Source organism: Trematomus bernacchii, unplaced genomic scaffold (assembly GCF_902827165.1).
Source record: "Trematomus bernacchii unplaced genomic scaffold, fTreBer1.1, whole genome shotgun sequence".
NCBI lineage: Eukaryota > Metazoa > Chordata > Actinopteri > Perciformes > Nototheniidae > Trematomus > Trematomus bernacchii.
This window is the reverse complement of record NW_022987720.1, coordinates 24,916,506-24,931,689: the sequence shown is the minus strand read 5'-3', so window position 1 is coordinate 24,931,689 and position 15,184 is coordinate 24,916,506. Positions and strand designations below refer to the sequence as shown.

General features: G+C 39.3%; 1 protein-coding gene across 1 annotated transcript in view; it reads left to right on the top strand.

The window, feature by feature from the left end:
* The window catches only part of LOC117492238 (alpha-1,6-mannosylglycoprotein 6-beta-N-acetylglucosaminyltransferase B), a 74,601-nt gene that overhangs the window by 16,426 nt on the left and 42,991 nt on the right, over positions 1 to 15,184 (top strand). The window contains exons 3-7 of the mRNA XM_034142380.1: positions 100 to 244; positions 4,644 to 4,753; positions 7,325 to 7,398; positions 8,740 to 8,907; positions 12,123 to 12,287. Of these exons, the coding sequence (XP_033998271.1) occupies positions 100 to 244; positions 4,644 to 4,753; positions 7,325 to 7,398; positions 8,740 to 8,907; positions 12,123 to 12,287 (662 nt within the window). The remainder of the gene's footprint in view (positions 1 to 99; positions 245 to 4,643; positions 4,754 to 7,324; positions 7,399 to 8,739; positions 8,908 to 12,122; positions 12,288 to 15,184) is intronic.

Sequence of the window (15,184 nt, the reverse complement as noted above, 5' to 3'; positions counted from 1 at the left end):
TATATTTTCCAATGTATCTTACTTTCTCCTTATCCTTACCTTGTCCGATCGTTATTTGATCCATATTTGTTTCACACTGTCTGTCTTTGTGTTTTTCAGTGCTCGGTGGGCAGGAGTCTCGCGGTGTGCTGAGGAAGATCAGTGACATGCTGGAGGTCATTATGAAGAGGATGGATGCTCTGTCTAAAGTGGGCAACTCCACAGACGCCCACCGGCTGGATGAGCTCAGCTCGGCCCTGGACAGGTACAGCGTCTCCCTTTCTAAAGCCTCTTTTGTTTCCTGTTGTGTTTTTGTTTCCTGCTGCCATATGCAGGTAGAGTTGACGGTTACCTGAACGTTTCTGAGGAGTGCTGCACAAACATTAGGAAATTGCAGTAGACTGCTCTCCAGCTTTTATTTATATCACAATCAATAATTAATCTCACCGTTGCCTAAAGAGAACTTTTCAAAAATGGGAAATAGAGTACTGGAGTGAGGATGGAGTGCTTTGTTGATGAAATATCTGTAATGTCAGATTGCACCCCAGGCCCTACTCAAGGGGGTCACTGTGTACAATTCCTACAAAATTGTTAAAGGTGATGCTTTAAAATTCATCCTTAAACAACTGATCATAAAAAAATGTGAACACAATGTGCATTTTGTAGCTATTCAGGAGTTTTGAAATGATATGATCTTTATCATCATTACAAAGAGCATAATAAAGCCTCTTTAAAAAAAAATGCAATGAATAAATGTATGTTTTAAGAATGGTTGTATGTCACATCAAAGAGATTGCCAGCCACCCTGTCTCCTATAACATTTCATTTTCAATTTTCTGATTCAAATGCACTTCCCGTTCAGGATGTGGTCAAGGCAGTGTTGTCAGTAGTGCTGGAAATATGCTTTTAAGGCTGTCAAGGTTAAACTTGAGGTGGTCTGCAGAACATCCTGTTCAGTTTTCCAGCTGTTTGCCAGAGCAGAATTTCATAAGCAAGGTAAAGGTAAGATAAAAACATGACAGCGGAGGAGGACTCGGGGGAGACAGTGTGAGGAAAAGGAAGAAGGCCAAGTATTGAGCCCTGGGGCATCCCAGTGGATCCGGTCCATGTTAAGAAAACGCCTCACGCTGCAGAAACTGTGTGTTGAAGAGGATGATATGTGTTAGAACCCCATCCCTGCTCCCAGGGTAGCTGGAGAAAAGGAAAGAGACGTGTGAAGCGTATATATATATATATAAGAAGAAAATAAGGTAGAGCAGGGTTCTTGCTGGACAAGTTGAAGCCGCCTACTTTGAGTTGTGTGTATGTGTGTGTGCTCTGCCGTCGCCATAGAAACAGACCTTGCACCTGCTCAGGGTTTGAGGAGAGGAAGCTCCTATTTTCTGCCTTTGCTGTTCATTCCCTCTGGACATTACCTCCCTCCCCCCCACAGTGAGGGAAATATCTGTTTTTGAAAGCCACGTCAATAGAGCTTTCACTGAGTAATGTGTAATTAGTACCTCTGGTAATATATGTAAAAACTAAGGCTGTCAATAGATGAACATATTTAATTGCGATTATTGCATGCCTGTCCAAAGTTAACTTGTGAATAATGTATATTTTACTTACTTGAAAGGATTTTTGATACTCTCATCAACATGGGAGTGGACGAATATGCTTACTTTCTAAACATCCATAAAAGACAAATTCAAGTTAATTGGCCTGCAAGCTGTAGCCACCAATGTAGTTATTGCTGTTGAGAGTTTGTTGATTGTGGAGTTGTCTTTGCATCTCTTTTGCAAATTATCCAGCCTGGTGTGCCTTTGGATCCGGTGCTAACTCAATTCACATCGAGAGTAAATGCATATAAAACGTACAATGTTACTTCTTCATTGCTTTCTGATTTCCAAAACTACGGCGTGGGTCGTAATCATAGGGTGCCAGGTTCGCCTGTCAGAAAAATCTGTGGCATTAAAAGGAATTTTCTATATCTGTAACTTTGACAGCCCTGATAAAAAAAGGGTATTGTAGTAATATTATAAATGTACAATATGTCTTGCTACTGTGCCACTGCGTCTGACAGCAAATGATGGACAATGACAGAAAATGTGTGACGCCTCACCTGACCTGCAGTTTTAAAAGCCTTGTGGGAATTATGTATTGTCCACTAGCCAAAATACTGCATACATTTTCTTTTTAAATGCACTTTTATATAACACAGAACATTTTTTTTTTTCTCAACAATGGGCTCTGTGGATAAACCCTCTGTCATGTAGTTTTAACAATCATTTAATTGGCCTCTCAGGGACTAAACTAGAAAATGTTACAGTCACAAAGGCCAAATGGTTTTAAAACTTGCTCGGTAGAAGAAAAAAAAGTATCTCATGCTGATACATCTTGGCTTTATATGTTACCTCACTCAGGTGATTAACAAACTCTGCATGGCTCAAGGTCAGAGGTTGACCCTGGAGATTAGTGTGAGATCTTAAGCCAGGAAAAACTCTGCACACCTGGTGTATCGTTAAAAAAGTAATTGGGTTGTCCTCCTGCTCCTCAACAGCTGATAGGGTCAGAATCCCTGCAGTGAAAATATGGGGGGTTCAGAGTGAGACCACAAATGTCTGTCTACACAAGTGAAAGCTTCTGTGTTCCTGCATACTAATCAGTGTGTGTGTGTAATTTAGTGTAATGTATGTCAGTGTGTCTGTATAATTGGCAATTCATTTGAGCTGACCTGCTTGTGTAAAGTATAAAAGAGAAGGTTTGGCTACCACTTACCTCCTGGGAACCATATGGAAAAATGAAATTGGGGGATTATAAATAAGCTATGCATATAAGCACAGTGAGATTGCTTTTTTCCTGGCGCATACACACACACACACACACACACACACACACGCACAAAGACACAAAGACATGCAGCCCCGATGTAAGCAGTGTTTTAGTGCTCGATCTGGCTCTAAACCACTGTTCCTTTGGACTTTCACAGTAGAAAGCTTTCCACCTTAGACAGTAGAAAACTTTATTTGTTCCCAAGGGTGCAATTTGTGGAGCGGCGTTGGTTCCATTAGTTTGTGTTAGTTTCACGAGTATCCATGTTCAGAGACCTTTAATGAGCAATGTAAATCCCAGACATACTACTACAGTAGATAACAAGAAAGCTCATTCAAATAATTCATTTATGTGGTTTTTCTTTTCATATAGAACAGGGCAATGATGCAGTACTCACATCTACAGTATGCATTTTGGTGTATTATCGTCATCGTTAAAGCCATGTGCAAAAGTTTGAGGTTAAAATTCTCTTTTCTCTTCAGCTGCAGCAAGTCAGATGTTAAGCAGAAGGTCTGAATGTGTGTTAAGTCGTGTAAGAACAAGTTTAATGAGATCCACCAGTAACCCGGACATAAAGTATTTTTCTTGTCCAGAATACTCTCTGCAGTATTGAACCCTTTACTAAATAATTGATCAAGCAATGTTAATTGAAAACTTCTAGCACTCCTAAGCAACATGGGGCAGGATGATTTTTAAATGATAATTAAAATGATTGTAAGTGTGTATTGTTAGTGGCTAGAGCTCCAAAGATTAGTACATAAATGTATTTTAAGATGAGCAGAAAAGTTCAATTTAAACTGATATTAAAAGCAAAGAACTACTGTTTATTCAAATGTGAACCTTTTTCTTAAACTCTACTCTTACAGTAAACCTAATAATGGAATATATTTCACTATTTGCTGACACTTTATAGACCAAACAACTCAAAGATTAAGTGACAAAATAATCTGTAGATGAATTGGTAAAGAAAATAGGGCGTTTGGCTTTTGGCACTAGCTTCATTAAGAGTTCTCTGTACGTGCAGTAGATATCTGACAAGGGGATCTGACTTTTAAACACCTGTTTTTGGACACGTATAGGATTTGTATTTGATTTCTCAGAGATGTTTCTTAAGAAGGTTAAATCATTAATTGACTGAATCCATTAACCATTCATGTAGGTAGTTGCTGTGCATTCCTAGCAGCAAATATTTAAGCTTTGTTTCACAGAGATAACATTTGCTGACACGTCTCATCTCCTCCTCTCTTCTTCTCTGGTGTTTGGACCTTGTAGAGCAGATCTTGAAGTATAAGGTGTTGAAATATATTTTGATAACCTTTACAGTAGCTGGGGTAAAATAAAGCTTACCAACTAACCAACACTGAGTTCCTGGGCTGAACACATTTTGAGATAATATGCTGGTGCTCTGTTTTCATTAGACGTCGTATCTCCTTCTCCGTTGTAAATATTCCTGATTGTTTATCCAACAGGCCGCAGAGGTCAAGTGCAGTGAAACGTATTTTGCAAACCACCTAATTGCCTTTTGTTTTCATTTCCCTCAGGAGACCTGCTTTAATATGCCGAGTAACTTTCCTTATCTTAACAAATAAATTATCTGTCAGTGTTTTTAAAAGCGTATTTTCGATTTCACGCCTCAACTTCAGGGGAATTAGCATTTCTTCCACTTCTTCATGCTCACTCTGAAGTGTGCAAAAACAACAAATACAGCTGGATTGAAAGAAAAATAATGATAGTGTCCTCTTTCTTTCGAAGCTGCCTGATTGCAGTTTGAAGAGAATTGAGGACATTACAAGATGGTTGTCGCTGGATAGTCTCTTTGTTTGTTTAGATATTCTCTTTGTTTGTTTGTTCAGGATTCAGCCTGTAGGGCTTGTGGAGCGGATCCAGGCTATAGCCCAGAACATGTCCGACATGGCAGGGAGAGTGGAGCAGATCCTACAGCGCAGCATGGCCGGAAACAAAGGTACGATTTAAAAAAAAACACACACCTCAACAAGAGGAATCTTGTAAAAAAAAAGTATTAGCAGACTACTCTAACCAAAACATGGGTATACCTAGCTGCTGTTTTGTTTTTTTGGTCATTGTGCCTTTGGATTAAAGGTGGGGTAGGTAATTTTGGAGAAACCAGCTCGAGTGCGCTAGAATTTGAAAATACACAGCCGGAACAAATCTGCCACTTCCTTACAGAGCCCCTCCTCCAACACACACGAACGAGCACATGACCAATGAGGGCACGAGATAAGTTTGTGCACAGATGGAAGGCTGACAGGCAGGTAGGCCATCCAGTTATTTTAGCCGGGCCGGCTAAAATGATTGGTCGTACTTTTTACAGTATTACGGCTTCCACAGATGACATATTTTTATGGATTTTTTGTCAAAGCACTTAAGATATGCATTGCTATCGGGATGTTAAGAGCATTCCATGGAATATAACAAAAAGTGTATCTCGAGCCGGTTTCTCAAACTTACCTACCCCACCTTTAACTTAAAAATAGATTAAAATAGATTAAATGGATATAATGATAATAACAATAATGATAATAATTATAATGACTATTATCATAACTATCTTAATTATCATAGTTTATATAAAAATACGATGAGAAATTAAGCTGTCTTGTTATCTGAACATGGACCTGTAGGAATTTTTATTTGTTTTACTTTATTATTTGATTTTCACCCTGGAAATGGGTGTATGTGTGTATATGTGTACATATATATGTGTATGTATATATAGAATTGTGTTTATCTGTGTGAGTATGTAATTACGGATTTTTTTTTTTTTTCTTTACCCTGCAGCTGGATGACTAACAGGGGGGCTACCTCTGTATAAACTATGCTTTCTGCCCTCCCGCTTCTAATGATTGTGTTTGTTTTTAGGATGTATAAACTGTCTAATTGTTGAAATAGTAGAATACATTTTTTTTTAAATAAAGGAAAAAAAGATGAATCCCCCACTGTCTATTTCAAATCCATTCAATCTGAAGACACGTTTCCCTGCTGACTGTCAAGCCTGGATCCAGTCTGCACTTGAATGCACCATCTATGTGTTCTTGCTGGTTGATCATATAGAACATGACAGATATTATTCACAGCCCATTAGCCCCTTCGAATAGCAAGCTACTGTGTGTGTCAGGCTGTATGAGCTCCAGTGCTCCATCGCTGCTGCCCTATCATAACCACACGACTACAGGACGCTTAAATCATGATGACGAATTACGGCCTAGTTAATGGGATCTGGGCCTGTCAGCTTTCTTTATTAGCCTTCACTCCCAATTTCTTTATTGGGCACAGAATAGGAATCCGGCAGCGAGTTTAATTCACAATTCAATTCCCCTCCTGTTTCCCGCTACATTGAACTTTATGACTATTCCCCTCACTGTCTCATTAAAATGTATCAGATAATGTGTCTGTTGTCATGATGTCTGCTATCATTTAAGTTAGGCAGATCTGAACCTGGCTAAGTTTTGACAGCGGCATGCAATAGCGTTTTTCATCGTGAGAGATCTGTTGTTATCGTGGTAATCAGACAGAATGGCTGGCAATTATTTGTCCGTGTTTGTGCTCTTCGATGCTTGGCAGGAGGCTGGCAGAGGAGCTTCATATTCTCCTTTAATTAGCCTCACTAGTGCCGGGCTTCAAGGAGAAGAAACGAGGGAAACGGAAGGAGAGGAGACGCAGAGACTAAAAGGAAAGATAGAGAGAGAACATCGCAATGAGACGGAAGAAGGATAGACGATTAGGGAGCATATAAGAGGGGGAGATTGTCCTTTTTATGAATCATACTAATGCAATCTATCTATAGTAAATCCAGTGAGTGGGTGGGAACAAAGACTTGGCCGTTCAACAGGGGATGACAAGCTTTTACAGGAGCTTGTTAGCTAGCTCTGCTCTCTAATTTGTTCTCTAATTCTGATTTGTCTCTGTTCATCCCAAAGCCTGCATCTAGCTGTAATGTGAAACGCAAACAGACCAAATGCCAGAGGGAGGCACCGTAAAGACCTGTTTGATCAATAAAAGCCATGGAGGTCCAAGGCTTTCGTTAATTATATGTATTTATTCATATACAGTATGGAGCTGGCTGTTGTAATGCAACATTCAACCTTACGTTAAATCTGATATATTGACAGAATTTCTAGATAATAACTTATTATATATTATTTGTATAGCACCTTTCAAAGGGCTTGACAAAGAGAAGAGAAATACATCAAATTAGATAAAATGTCATAGTTAATGGAAAAATAATATAATTTTTTTTTTTTTTACTTCAAAGGAAATATTTTTATATAATATTTATATTTTTATAGATTTATTAAACTTTTACTAAACAAAAATTAATAAAGAAGATAATGGAATACAAAACAGATACTTTTTATTTGATTCCTGATAGATGCATTTCCTTTTTTTTGTACTTTTGTGTCTGTGCACTTAAAAAAAAAACACAACGATGATATTTTTCTCTGATTTGTCCTGATGTCTGATAGTGTGCTGTCTTTTTCTTTGATAAACAACTTGTACTTTTTCTTCTCTCCAGTCAGGGATGGAACATTAGCACAATGTGGGACTCCTAAAGACCCCCGTTATCCAGACTGTCTCAGCAAGATGGATGTAAGTTTTCATATCTCACTTAAGTCCAAATTGTTTCACAAAAACAGCGAATAGCCCGTGTCCTTGCCTGGCGCCTCACCTTGGTGCGACATACATTGTGTACAAAAAGATAAGAGGCTTTTTTGGGGAGAACAGGGTTGTCTCAGGGACAAATTGTTCCGAGTCACGGCAAAGAAAAACACAAAATGGAAAAGATTAAAAAACGACATATATAGTTTTATAAACGCACTACATATTGTATTTATACCTTACATTGTGAGAATAAAAGCCTTTTAGCATTAGCAACAGCAGAAAATAGCACTTTGTACAAGACAAGGCAAGACAAGGCAAGGCAAGTTTATTTATATAGCACCTTTCAGCACACAAACATCATTTAAGAATAAATACAGCAGAAACACATTATAAAATGGCATTTAAAAACAGGCATTAAAAAGCAAACATAATAAAATAAACACAACAGATATAGAATACATGAATAAAAGCCATACTGCAGTGTGGATATAAACAGCTCACTCAAATGCAGCTGCAAAAATATATAAGTTTTTGGTCTGGATTTTAAAGTATTAAGAGTTGCAGCGGACCTGCAGGATTCAGGGAGAATGCAGGCATAAACAAAACAGTATGTCCAAAGTGTTCCTTCTATCAACATTTGGAAATTGGTGAAAAAAACTCAATATTTGAGGACAAAAATGTGTGAAAAGAATCTAACAGTTTCTGCCGTCTCTTTAACCGAAAACAGCTTAAGTTTCAGTCGCAAAATACTGAAGTCCCTTTCTCCTGGAGTGGAATATGGATGATCCTTTAGCTGCCTACCTTCTTATGACATCCATCCAGCCTAATGTTAGATGAGCCTAGTAGTAACAAAACCAGACGTTTTCACTAATTAAGAGTTCTCTCTGCTTCCTCCTCTTGCATATCCACTCTTTGCAGCCTACATGCATGTCAGAAAATGAGTCATCTTAAATAAAATCCGCTCTCTCTCCTTAATCACGTTACCCTGCCGGATGACCTTGTCAGATTGTTTTGCTGACTTACGTTGCATGCGTTAAGACATGAAAACACTCAATGATCTGGAGTACTTGAGCACAGAGTGAGCACAGAGGTTTATTCAGCCAGCTTAACCCAGATATACATGTAGCTGATGTACCTTACAGTAAAGGACCAGACGCATCACATTAAAGATACATGTGAGAGTGAAAAATAATAACATGAAATTGCCCATTCAGTTTCAAAATTACGAGAGGACACACAGGATGCTTTTAAGGCAATCTCTAGTCAAATATAAAATATGTCCGTAAAGTATACTCCTTAAAGACAGAATTGTGTTTGTTTGTCTTCCAGTGGATGCGCGCCCGTTGGACGTCGGACCCTTGCTATGCCTTTTATGGTGTAGACGGCTCCGATTGCTCCTTCCTCGTCTACCTGAGCGAGGTGGAGTGGTTCTGCCCTCCACTAATCTGGAGGAACCAGACTGCTACACCCACCTTGAAGCCTCTGCCCAAAAAACAGGTAACCATAAGGCAAACCGTGGGTTCGGATTGCCCTAAACCTGAATTATTTCTAATGGCCAGCAGGGGGCAACTCCGCTACTTGCAAAAAAAAGGTCTATTTGTGTGGAAGTCTATGAAAAACTACTACTTCTCACTTGATCTATTACCTCAGTTAACCTTTTATATTAATAGTTTGATGTAAATGATGGTCCAACTTAGAATGAAACAATAAAGCGACATATGCTAATGTTTTAACCACCTGAAAATGTCTCATGTTACTACACTCATGTTAAATGACAAAACAATATTTTAAAACCTTAGTCACACTACCAATAGGTACCATTACAGTGACTATGTGATATTTTTTGATACAGTCTATGCACGTAACACAACATTTCGTTTTCTTGGACAACAATACAGTAAGCTGAAAGGAAAAGATAGTAACAGAGCAACATTTTGACGTATAGGTCAAATAATAACTGCAGTCTAAGTTCCCCAAAAGCACAAGCACCCAGGGACATGGCCTGTTTCCCAAGTGTTGTCCAACAATGAGCAAATACCTGTCTCTGCACTAGAGACTGTTGTATCATCTCCTGTTCGGTGTGAAGAGAAAATCCTGGGGAAAAAAATAAAGATTTTTTTAAATGTTCACCTGAGAGTTCAAAAAGGCCAAGGTCCTGAAACAACTTAGGAGACACATCTTATTTTACATTGTTCCCATGCCAACAAAGGTTTAGGCAGTGACAAGAAATGAGGTATACATCTGAAACTAAACTGGCAACATGTTTCGTAATCAATTGAGCATTCAAAATGAGGAAGAAAAACAGAAAGAACAGAATGCTAAACACCAATGTTCACTGCCTCTGTCGATTTTGTAGCTTGAGACCGATGCTGCAGAGTGCTTTAAACGTATTCCCCAAGTGCCAGCAGAGCATTTATCACTTCATTTCCTGATAAATAGCTCCTGGGAGATTCTAAATACCCACTGCGGATCGTCCCCTAGAGGTGCTGCCTGTCACTCCTAGTTTTCTTTGCTTTTCCGCATCATTCCCTTCTCGTTTTCTGCATCAACACACGATGCATTGTCCTTACATTCACTCCTCAAGGTTTATCTCACCATTAGCCCCCGCACCCCTTCACTCTTTCTCCCCAGAGTAACGTACAGCCGGCACAACGAGCCTTGTTGTGAATTCATTCTGCAGGTCTACCTTCTGCTCTAATTACCAGCCTGTATTCACTGAGACTAATCCCAAGGCCTCCCCTAGGTACTCTGCATTTCGCTGTGCCGCACACCGGGTGCTCCTGAGAGCCATCATTCCCCTGCATTGTGAGAGTACAGTTCAGCTCTGCACATTGATTTAGTCTCTGAGAGGATCTTGTGTATTTCACAGAGGTATAGGCAGTCGTTTGGGTGCACCAGGTTCTCTTCTTCTGTATATTTTTAAGTACGCTGTGCTCCCCCATGCAGTAAGTCCATTGATTAATACCGGCGCGCTGGTGATGCAGTGATTATGGTGGGCAGAGGAGCAGATGTAAAATGAGAACAGACTATTTATGAGGATGATCCAGGAATCCCTCAGGCAACGTGTCTGAGAGGCCTAGCCGCAGGGCATCAGTAGATAACAGGATATGACAGGCTCTCCGTGCTCTCTACTGTCTCCTCTAATAAATAGGAAAAACTTTTAAAAAACAGCCTAATAATGAAGTTTGTTAGTATCGCACCATCCCTGCTTCAGGCTATGTTATAAATCGGAATAACAGCCTGTTGTTTTGTGTTTTCTGGTGTAAAACATCTGGACTAATGCTACTGGTGTGCATCTTGTATGCTGCTATCACTTATTGTTTTTTGCCTCCCGGAAAGCCTTTTGAGTATTGCTATTATTAGGGCTGTACCACATATTCATTTTCTATAAGAATTATGATTTGAACTTGAAAAATAGACACATAATACAAGGGTTTTTTGAGTAGGTTAAAAGAGAGTATCAGTAAAAAACTGCACTTGAAAATAAAAAACTTTTTTTGTTTCCTTTTTGAAAAAATAATTCCCAAAAACAATTCCCAATAAATGAAGTTGCCTAGAGGCTAAACTTGGCTCATGCTGTGACACCTTCCATAGAAAAGTCTGTACTAAAGGTAACGTTTACGATGTTTAATAAAGACAAAGAAACGTTAACCCAGGTAGGACCAAACGGTCAACAGAGAATTTCAGAGCTCAGCTCACCCTCTTTGTCATCAACAATCCCCACAACAGGTGCCCTTAATACCATAAATTACACCCATGTGACAAGTACCAGAAGTGGTCAATTACCAATCTGGTTGTTGTTTGTAATAATGTTAATAATAAAACGACAAACAATGGCTTGATAAGCACTCTTACAATGTTTTAATAATAAATGTTCTCTTATTGAATTATCCTAAAAGCAGCAGGAAGGCTGAATAATCTCAAATATTTTGGTTTTTATATCAGGACATATTATGATTCATTCACCACATTTAACACTTGCATGTTTTTCTCATATTGGCAGCCAGTAGTTGCCATTGTTTACTTTTTATAGTGGGATCTTTTTAATTTGACTTTCTTTTATATTGGTTTTAACATCAGGGGGCGGCATCCCAATGTGGTTGTATTGTTGGCTTGAACAGCAGCATAATGGCAATAAAGTATCTCATCATAAAGAAAGAGGCTTTGGGGCCATCGGATAGCTTATTGGTCAGAGCTGACGGCCACTAAGCAGTGTTCACATTTCAGGTGATGAAATCTGCCGTATCTCCCTATTCCAACAAAGGTGCTCTCTGGCCAAAAACGATCTTTATAAGAAAGAAGAAGAAATTAGACACTGGTGTAAAAAAGAAGCCACATCTGATATTCTGTACATTTCTGATCCTTTCCAGTCATATCCACACCCCACACACACTCAGACACTCAAATCCAGCACCAGACACTTTGTACGCTGCTATGGACAATCTTGCACTAATGCACATTTCTCAAAGCTATTGAAGTGACTGTTATTTTGTATATATTGATTGTTGTGCTTTTATTCATGTCTTAATGTCTGCATATGTATACATGTGTATGTTGATTGTGTATATATAGGATATACATATTTGTATACATATTTTTATATATTTGTATTTTTGTATTCGGGATTGTGGGACACGGCATTTCAATTTCTCTGTCTGTACACACAAACTGAATGATTGACAATAAAGATCACTTTGACTCCTGTCTTCCAGGCTGTTTTCCAGTCTGACATCGGGGCTCTGCTGGAGCAGGTGGGCACGGGGAAGGAGTCCCTGAGCTTCATGAAGAGGCGCATGCGCAGGATGGCGGCGCAGTGGGCCTCCGCTGCTCGACGGCTGGATGACAGGCTGCGCAGCCACTGGAGGGAGCAGAACAGGGTGAATATGAGCCACACACACACGAGTATCTTCTGCACACATCAGAGGATGAAAGCTTGGGAAAAGAAAACAAGTCCTGTGTTCTGGTTTCAAACAGACTTCAGATGACAAGCCAGTAAAAAGTACTTTTTCTCAGTTTCAACTTTCTTGTATTTCTGTAACTCTGGAAACATATTACTCCGTTCCAAATGTAGGCATAAAAGAGGGGAAAAAACACTTTCAGTACAGGATGTTTTGGGTCAAACATCAGACAGTCAGAGTCCTTTAATGCCCACCAGCAAGGCTGCTAAGCATCCAGAACAGCTGTGAGTTTGTTGGACCAACATTTTCTTTTATCTGCAGCTACTTGGATGATGAGATACAGACAAAAGCCTGTAATGATGAAACTAGCTGGCATTGATTGGCTTTAGTGCCCTCAATGTCACTGACATTTACAGGGACATTTCCACAAAGCCTGAAACAGCGCTGCTATCAGACATAAGTGGCATTAGATCCCTCGTGGCATAAATGTTCGAGCCTTAAATACATAACTAGTAAGAAATCGCAAGGAATTAACCCAGAAAAGTGGTAATAGTGGAAACAAACTGTCACTTAAATGTATGTATTCACTAAACATGATAATATATTGTGCAGGAGTTCTTTTGTGGATGTTTGATATATGGATTACACATAATTCTTAGTTTATTGCTCAAATATTCTGCCACAGGGGTACTAGCTATTGCCTGGAGCTGCTCAGTTTGTGTGCTCCAGAATTAAGTGTTATATATAACCTGTTGCTAGACTCTCAACCAATCAATGAGGTCGGTTGGTGTCAGAGATTATAAGAGTATGAAATTGAAAAACAAACATAATGTGAGAAGCTTTTACCGTGGTTCTCTGTCTTAAACACTCAAAAACGTACATTTATACACAGCATAAGGTTCTGTAGCACTCTCTTCTATGTGGGATAATTTCATGACTAACACCTTAACATCTTGGCACACAACAACCTTGTGATGACACTTTATTTATAGCTACGCTCCAGGTGAGCAGAAGATGGGAGCATACTGTATAGTAATTTGAAAGATTGAGACCTTCACACCCGGGAAACACGTGTGAACAGTACTGTATGTACAAGAGTACAGATCAAAGAATCCACAATAATTATATTGAGGATTTAAACTAGGAGTGAAGCAGAAAAAGACAACTTTTCGACGATTCAATCCAAGAAGCCTGATTTGACTGCCAATATCAGAGATTAATAGCCGAATTGGCAGAAAAACGTTGTTACTATTATTACTCTTTGTTAAACAAGGATCATGCATCACAAAAATAATATTCTCAAAAAGAGAAGGGATGGTTTGGGCTTTATGAAACAAAGGATCATTCCAAATTGGCTTTAAAGGGGGCCTTAATGATTGATTTTTAAATGAAAAAACAGCTGCTTTACTAACCGGAGTTGTAGGGTTTGAAAGAATTGGGAAACAGGCAGGGGAAATGTAATGGAAGCCTGTTGCATTATGGGAAGCGTATGATCTAGTGTTTTGGGATCTAACAGGTCAGGATCGCTCAGCCTCTGTTTGGATGTTTGTCATTATTCTTTTTTAAAGCTTTTATTTCTGCACATGAAATTTAATTTCTGGATATAATCATTTGTAAAACTGTCGCCAAGCTGTATTCATCCATAGAGGTAATTGTCCCCCTCTTTACATCATGTATTATTGTGGTTACCTAGCTCTCCTTGGTGTTTAATCACATGTCAAAGCCAGCACCCCCCCCCCCCCCCTTTTTTTTAAATGCATTGATCCACCATACATTTTCTGCGCGCAGAGCGATGGACACACTATGAGCTGGCAGATGGTATATTGCTTTTTGATGTTTGAACGCAAAAGATGACTGTTGAAAACAACTGAGAAAGAACCAAAAAAGTGCAAGAAAGGTTAGAAGGCATTTTTATGCTTTTTGGGGGTTTTCCCCTGAATCCCAAAGTTCCCCCCTGCCTGAAACGCCTCCATTGGACTCCTTAGTTTACTTCCGTAACACCGTGACATCACTATGTAACACTCATGCTTTTATTGGCTAGCGCTCCAACACATTGTACATTATATGCTATGGGGCGGGACATCTCTAAGCGATTGACCAATCACAACAGAGCCGACCAGCTAACCAATCAGAGCAGACCGGGCTCTGGTTTCACACAGAGGGTGAAAAGGAAGGAACACACGTATACTCAACACATGCCAACAGCACTGCAGGGAGGAAATGTACAATAACCTAAACATTTCTATATGTATGAAATTACTCATTATAAAAAAGCACAACTTCTCCAAGGGTATTTTGTGTATCTTTCACCTGATCCCCATTCATTCCTTACATCTGTGACATGTTTGCATGCATGTCTCTGCAGGGATTATCAACTCAATAAAGCACAGAGTCATTATATTTAGTCATTGCTTCAAAGCGGCTGAGGACAGTTGTGTAGATCTCCGTTTGAACAAACTAATAAGATGTGGACAGCTCTGCTCAAATCCCTCTGTAGCCGAAAAGCAGCTTGATACTCCAAAAGCTGAAATGAAAGACATGCATTTGTACCGTTTTGCTTTTTGTAAATTAGCTGACAGTATCCTGTGTGTTTGTTTTTCAGTTGGACGAATCAAAGCACGTTCTGTTAATAACAATTCATGCTTCCTCGCAACTGGGGAGCGGGCTTTTGTTTGCTGTAATGATGTGTTAGACAGTAATAGTTACTGTCCATTAACCAGACCCTGCAGGCTTGGCTTCCGTCGCAGAAACACTGAGTGCTGTTGAGAAAACACAAATTATTTTGACAGACGAGTGATGGAGAGTCTCTGGTCAACCTCTCTGTTTTCTGCTTCCTGTTCTGTCTCCCTATTAGTGATAATAATCCATATTCAAGG